We start from the raw sequence: 8,308 nt of genomic DNA on the forward strand, positions 1-8,308 counted from the left end.
TTGAGGACAAAAAATATCCTTTACCTCATTTTTTAATACAAAAATTATAGGGACTTTTTTTTTTTACTTTAGAAATTTATAAGGACTTCACTCAAGTTAAAATTATAGGAGCAAATTTAAGTTTTACTTCTATCTATTATAAAATACTGCTAATATATTTTATAAAAAATGATAATAAAAATTCACTGAAATATATAAATGATAATCAGATTCCTCAAAATATTATAATTCTTCTAAAGTTTGTAAGTACCTTTTTGACATTCATATTTTAAGTTGAATGACTAAATTGCCCCTTTTTAAAATAAAAAATAGCTGTTCATATGGAAAATTATAATTTTTTATTCAATTATTGCGACTTACAAAATAAAAGTTGTGATTGATTAAACAAAATTACAATGGTTATTTTCAAAACTTAAATTTCAATTATAAGGGAAATTTTGCATGAAAAGTTGTGATTTCTTATTTAATTTTTTTGATTCACAAAATTAAAGTTGTGATTGAGACTATTTATTTTTGAAATTTTTTTATCAACAATAAAAAAATTTCACGTGAGAAGTTACATTTTTTTATTAAATTTTTGTGATCCACAGAAAAAAAAATTATTATTGCTTAAATAAAAGTTGTGATTGAAAAAATGAAACTACACTCATTGTTTTTATTTTAAACAAGGGACAATTTAGTAATTTAACTTAAAATTATTAATATCATAAAGGTAACTAGAGATTTCAAATAAATTATGATATTTTAAGAAACTTAATTATCATTTATATATTTTGATAAAATTTTATTGTCATTCTTTTTAAGGAGTTTGATTAAATTTTAAAACCATTTTCATGTACTAATTACTAGTTCATGCTTTTTTGCTTGTCATCTAAGCCAATTACATCACCGTCCATATAAAACTTGATACAGGTTGCTTGCCTATGCAGACTTACAGAGCAACAACAAAAATTGATTTTTTTTTTGAAAAAATAATAATAATATCCTTTCAAATTACATAAATAATAATCTAATTTTTTAAAATATCATAATTTCAAGAAATAATGACAGTAGGTTCCAAAACAGTGAATTAATATCAGTTGAGTCTTCAATAAATTTTTTTGAAAAGTAAGTTGAAAATATTAATCTAAATTATTACAAATTTAGGAGTTTCAATTATAGATAAGCATTTAGATATTGAATGTAACTTTTAAATTGTAATAGAAATTTTTGTTTGAAACTATTTGAATTGATATTCATAATTCATTTTATAAAAAAAATTTAGGGAGAATGAAAAAGAGGTCCCAAAAATGATTAATTAATTCTAGGTCCCAACTGTCAAACTCCATAAATTTACAACTCAATTTCTTAATTTTATAATTGTGTTGTGATCAATTTGTAACTTATTTTTTAAATTTTAATATGGTTGAAAAATAAAAAAAAATTATTTTTCTTTAAATATAAATTGTAAATTCATCATAACAAAATTTTAAAATTGAGAAATTAAGTTGTAAATTTTTAAAATTTAATATTTGAAACATAACTTGAATTAATTAGTCTTTGTGGGACCTCTATGTCGTTCTTCCAAAAATTTATCGAGACTTAACTAATATTAATTCACTATTTTGAAACTTAACTATCATTTTTCTTAATTTCAATGAAATCCCTAATGTCCTGTTTGGTATGCTGGAAATGGAGATATGGAAATAGAAATGGAATTGCAATTAACTTTTTTTTTTGTTTGATATGCATGAAATGGATTTCCATGTGAAAATGAAATCCATCAAAATAGTTGAATTGGATTCTATAATAACACCCATAAAAATGAGATAGGTTTCATAGAATTGAATTTTTTTAGACAAAAATAACCTCAGTTATGAAATTATTTGACAGATTTGCTCCTTCATCAATCATTGAAGTAAATCAAAAGTTTTTTTAGTAAATATGCATATATTAAATAAAAAATATATCATAATTAAAAAAATTGGCAGGGGTATTTTAGTAAATTAATTATATAGATGCATATATTAAATAAAAAAGTATATCATAATTTAAAAAAATAGATAGGGGTATTTTAGTAAATTGATTATATAAGTGCATATATTAAATAAAAATATATCATAATTAAAAAAATTGACAGGGGTATTTTAGTAAATTGATTATATAGATGCACATATTAAATAAAAAAGTATATCATAATTAAAAAATTAGATAGGGGTATTTTAGTAAATTAATTATATAAATGCATATATTAATTAAAAAATATATCATAATTTAAGAAATAGATAGGGGTATTTTAGTAAATTGATTATATAGATGTACGTATTAAATAAAAAAGTATATCATAATTTAAAAAATAGATAAAGGTATTTTAATAAATTGATTATATAAATGTATATATTAAATAAAAAGTATATTATAATAAAAAAATTAACAAGGGTATTTTAGTATATTGATTATATAAATGCATATATTAAATAAAAAGTATATCATAATTCCATGTACATATTAAACATATTTCTAAAACTCACTTCCACCTTCATTTTCATTTTCATTTCCATCAAAAACATTTTTAGAATACCAAAAAACTCACTTCCACCTTCATTTTCATTTTCATTTCTATCAAAAACATTTCTAAGATACCAAACGAGATAGATTTTTGTTTTAATAAATTTTATAGTGAAAAGACTATTTTATTTTTTAAAAAATAACAAACCCTAATCACAACTTTTGTTTAGTATATTACAATATTTAAACAAAAAATCACACCTTATTAAGTATAATTTATGTTATTTAAAAATAAATTTCAATCACAAATTTTATTTGAAAAATAATAACTTTTATTTTGTGAATCGTAAAATAATACAGAAAATCACAATTCAGTAAGTGTAATTCTATTATTAAAAAATAAATTTTTAAAATAATAAACTTATTTATAATTTTTGTTTAAAAAATCACAAAAATTTAATAAAAAATTATTACTTATCAATAAAAAAAAATAATTTTTTTATTTTAAAATTTATTAATAAAATTTTTTTAAAAAAACTTTAATAAAATTATAATAATATAAGAGATCAAATTATTTTATATAATTTAAAGTAATTTTATTGTTATTTTTCTTTCTTTTTCCTTCTGCGACAATAATTAGATTTGGCTAAAGATTCAAAAAAGCACGGAACTTTCGGACAGAAGCTCTGGAAACCAAGTAGCCAGCTCCAAGACCCAAGCACAGAACCCAAATTCCCAAATCGACGGTCCGTCTGAGTTGTTCTAAGTCCAAGACCCCATGAGAATCCTCTGAAGGAAGCTCCGTTTCTTCTGGAATCTGCTCTAAGCGACAAACATCAACGCAATATTTTACTCTTTCCTTGGGATTCCCAAGCCTCACCCAGTTCGTGGCGGCGAGGTTTCCGTCATCGAAGGCAAAGCAAAGCTGAACCTCTGATATTGATGACTGAAGAAGGTGAAGCTGAGATTTACAGTCCAACGTCCAGCGATGTTGGTCTTGTTCGACTAAAGTCCCTTTCAACAACAGGGCTTCGCCGAGAAAGAGCTGGAAGGAAAGGGGCTGGCGCCACCGCCGCCGCCGCAGGCAGAGGCTGAGCTTGGCGGCGAATAAGGCGTGGGGAAGTGGATGATTGAGAAAGCGGTGGAGAGAGAGAGAATGAATGGGAGCGTTGAAGAGGACAGTGAGGGGCAAGGGATCGTTGAAACCAGAAGCTGATGTGCGTGCATGAACGAAGAGAGCTTTAATGTTGATGGCATCATCGCCGTCGTGTGAATGCGATGAGGGATGATGAACAAGATCGGTGGACCTACACATAGTGTCGCAGTGATATTTTTGTGAGGATAGACTGAAGGATATGGTTGCTATTCAGTATTAAGGAAGCCGAGGCAGTGTCTGCGTCTACGGTTTTGGTTCAATTCCGCGGATCACACGCGGGAAGCACAGAGATTTTGCGCCAACTTGGCCGCCTCCCAACCTTTTTAATTGTTTTTAATTTTTGGGCCACGCTTTCCTTTTTAGTTGTTAAGTCCAACTGTTAATGTTGGCAGACAAAAAAGTCCAATTGATAAACCTTTATTGTAAAGCCTTGTTCTATCACAAGTTAAAAAACCCTTATATGGATGTCACCCAACAACTTTTTGCTTTAGAAGCACCCACTATATTTAAGTGAATAAAGATATAAAAATATTCATAAATTTATTATAACGAGTGTAATAATTCTCATTCTATTATATTTGACTAATGTTTGTTAATATTAACCATTAAAGAAAGGAAGCAAATGCAAGGTGTAAAAATATCTATAAATTTTTTCTTCAAGAGTTTCTTGTATCCTAAAATCAATAATGGCATATGGATACTCATTAATTCTATAAAATAGACCAACCTTTCCAAATTCACTAAGTTAATGGAATGGAGATTGTTGTGTTCATTATAACAAATTCATAGGCATTTTTGTACTTTTATTGATTTAAGGATACTAAGTGCTCTTGAAAAAAAAAAATTGCTAGACATTTTATCCTTTAACTTTATATGCCATTATCACGATAGAGAAAATGCCCACCATAGTAAAAAGAATAATAGGTAACTCACAAATACTATTGTTGTAATGAAAAGATTTACCATGATAGAAAGAGCAAAAAATAATACTTCCAAACCCTGACATAATAAAAAAAAGTCTACTATAATAATTAAAAATTAAATTAACTTTACAAAGGTTTACTATAGTAGAAAAAGTATTTTCAAACTAATAAAATAATTTTCAAAGTCAACTACCATGGTAGAAATTGAGCTACTATAGTAGAAAGAATTAAATATAATAAAAAGGCTCACAGTGGTAGTTTAGGAATACACTAGATTAATTAAAAATATACCAAATAGTATCCCATTCAAAAAAAGTTTTTAAAATTCAAAATAATATTATAAAGCATAAATGATAGTGAAACATGGTTCCCTAAGAAAAAATTGTTCAAAAACAAGTTTATATAAAAGTAAAAGCATCAAAAGGACCATTTTTTAAAATTAAATTCCACAAAAGGGCATTTATGTAAATATTTCACCATCCATCATGGCCAATGTGATGGACGAAGCGTTCCTTATAAGGTTCATGCATCACAGCATACGTACCATGTGCCATAGCACACAATGCTTATCAGCTCTAAATCAAAATGAACAATAATTAAAAACTTTAAATATGTATAACTTTTAGCACACATATCTAATTGTGATTTAAGTGTTCACACGAAGCTTATCACAAAAAAAGATATTAACTTTGGTTTGACACAAAAATACCTCTATATCACAATTTTATCTACAAACACTCGATAGGGATCACCAAACAATATTTTTCAAATATTTTACTTAATAACACTAACTTCAAAGCCAATATTTATGTGTGAACCCCTTGACAACACCAAAAGAACCCAAACAACTTATCTAACTTTAACAATTGATTTAACAAATTTAATTCTCATAGTTACATTACAACCACTATGTAACATTCCAAAATTTTAAATTAAGATTAATAAATTAGTTAAGCCGTTTAAATTTGTAAATTATGGAAACTGGGGATTAATTGAAGTAATTGGATGGCCATTAGGTCAATTGACCCTATATAAGACATAAAAGGCAATTAGAGGTGCCATTGAACCACTTTGCCCACATAATGGGCCTAAGTTAGGGTTTTTCAAATTGTGCCATCTGTCGTGACGAATAGTGCCATTGGCATGACAGACATGTCTTTAAGTTTGAGAGACACATAAAAAAATAGAAGGGAGGAACATGATTTTTTGAGCAAGAGTAAGCTAGAGCTCTAATAAGGTTTAGCTTGGAGGATGCTTGGAAGTGTTTTAGGGCTATCTACTCCTTGAGTAAGCACCCTTTCTCTTTCTCCTACCCTATCTATGCATTTTCTTTTGAGTTTATGGACTGCAGAGATTCTATCCAAATCTTGAATGGAGCACCACCCATTTTAGTAATTCCAATGGAATCTAAGGGTGTTGTTTATGCTCCTTGTCATTGGGTTTTGTTAATTGGCAATAGTTATAGTTGCTAATGATGGATTTAGAGTTAACCATAATACTAATTAATTAAGTTTAAGCTAATGAGATTAGCTACTAATGTTTATTAAGCTTAATGGCAGTTAAATAAGCTGATGAAAGTGAGTTTTGGGATTGGTTTTACTTAATCACACTAAATGAAGGATAAAGGCCTAAACTGTGATTAAGATTAATTAAGAACAATTAGTAATTAATACTATTTGTTAATCATGAATTATAGATGGACTATTATTAGAGCTTATCGCTCTGCAAATGTAAGCTCTTGCTTATTAATTAACCTATCAACACTCACCATTTATCCCATATCTTAGTATAATCCCATCATACTTCTCATTCAACAAACATAATCTTAAATTCATCTTTTATTCAACTAACTAAACATAGCCCTCACTGGCTTGTGCTCAAAGAGTTAGTCAATTTAATCCATCAAAAACATATACTTACAAGTAATATGCACTAACAGTCTTAGTTGGCAATATATAAATATACACAATATAAATTCTCTACACATATACACTAAGGCATTAGAGGTAATTACTGATTGTGTGCCTCTGATTCCTTTTTCCTTTACACCTACCAAATGTCACTTATAAAAATATTAGCGACAGAAAATGAGATAAACATCTTAGTAACCAAGCAATTACTAACTTCTAACATATATTCAAATAACATTTAAGGTTATGTAAGTATAAGTGTCCCACACCCCAAACCACAAAAGAATATATAATACCATATATTCTCATATAATACCACCTATTCACATATAATACCACATATTTACATAAATATGTACACGTGATCATCTATCACCTTATAACTTTCTTATTCCTTCCGACTGAATCCATAGGCTACTAAGTAACATGATTGAATCCAGATATCCCGATTCACCCCAAGCTCTCCAATATTTGAGGGGTAACCTGACCAAAGGTCATCGCTCACCAAAATTAGACCACGGACCCCCTTACACACAAGGTGTCATATAGTACTCATACTCACTCTTAAAGTGAGTATCATCAGCTAAGCTAGAACCACACCTAACCTCCATCGGAGTCAGTGCCATAACTAAACAACTCTAGGTGCTACCCAAATATTTCCATGCCACATAGACTTAAATATACTCTCTAAGATCATATGGTGAACTCCCACTATTTATGTTACACATGTACATCATATTTATGATTATGCCAATCTCATATTCCCAGCATTTTTACCACATATGCAAAATCATATATTCTTCAATAATTTGTACTTCCACAATAAAAATTCATGATTCAACAATCATTCATAATATATTACATTTAATTATGCAGTTCATCACTCAAACTTGCAATACATAAATCATATACATATGCATCTTGTAAAATCTTCAAGTTAGACAAGTAAGTATATCCTTACTAATCCTCCTTAAGTTCCAAACATCATAGTGATTACCAAATTTGTCAAATTTCATAAATGGGATCCCAAATTTTTAACATTTTTAAAACATTCCTAAAATTCTTCACAAGTGAAAAATCATACTTCAATTAACATATAGAAATATAGGATCTCAAAAAGAATCAAGGCATTTGCTTAGAAATTGGAAAATAGTGAGACATTGTAGAAAATAGCTGACACCTAAGTAGAAGTTGACTATTTTTTACTGATATAGACAAAAAATATTCCTAAGTGAATTTTTACAAAATTTGATCGATCATTATAGGAGTACTCATAATGTTACTTTAGTAGGTACAATAGTGACCAATCCATCAAAATCAATACCACATGATTTTTTTCATCACCATGTATCCCACCCCCTCCCTCCCTCCCTCCCTCTCCACTCATTTTTCTTGTTTACAAAACCTAAAATTTAATATAGTGACATAGGTTGTACACAAGCAAAGATCAAGACTGAACATCGCCCTACCTTAAGAACATTGTCACAATCTTAAGCAATTTCATTCATAATAGGTTCCAAATTTTTAATTGGTTTTCGCCACTACTGCAAAGAGACAAGCGTGATATTCATACAATAACCAATTAACCTCTAGAGAATTTCACTTGAGAATATTTTTTGTCCATATTAGTAAAAAATAGTCAACTTCTACTTAGGTGTTAGTTGAACGGATAACATTTAAGGGATTTGATGGGTTGGTCACTTTTGCACTAACTCTAGTAATGTTATGGGTATTTTTGCTCCTGGCTGAAGACTTTGTGGGTATATTTTCTCCTTTTTTATCCACATCAACAAAGACTGACATATGACATACACTGTTAATATTTAACAATC

General features: G+C 28.3%; 1 protein-coding gene across 1 annotated transcript; it reads right to left on the reverse strand.

Moving 5' to 3' along the window:
* Positions 1–3,058: 3,058 nt before the first annotated feature.
* On the reverse strand, positions 3,059–3,914 carry LOC129312105 (uncharacterized). The gene has a single exon (XM_054954687.1). The coding sequence runs from the start codon at positions 3,800–3,802 to the stop codon at positions 3,134–3,136; it is 669 nt and encodes a 222-aa protein (XP_054810662.1). The 5' UTR covers positions 3,803–3,914; the 3' UTR covers positions 3,059–3,133.
* Positions 3,915–8,308: the final 4,394 nt, after the last annotated feature.

The sequence above is a fragment of the Prosopis cineraria genome, unplaced genomic scaffold (genome assembly GCF_029017545.1).
Source record: "Prosopis cineraria cultivar Desert tree isolate PC_DT_omini unplaced genomic scaffold, ASM2901754v1 PC5, whole genome shotgun sequence".
Lineage (NCBI taxonomy): Eukaryota > Viridiplantae > Streptophyta > Magnoliopsida > Fabales > Fabaceae > Prosopis > Prosopis cineraria.

Excerpts from the sequence above, each read along its gene's own strand:
- LOC129312105 (XM_054954687.1), bottom strand. The coding sequence starts at position 3,802 with ATGTGTAGGTCCACCGATCTTGTTCATCATCCCTCATCGCATTCACAC.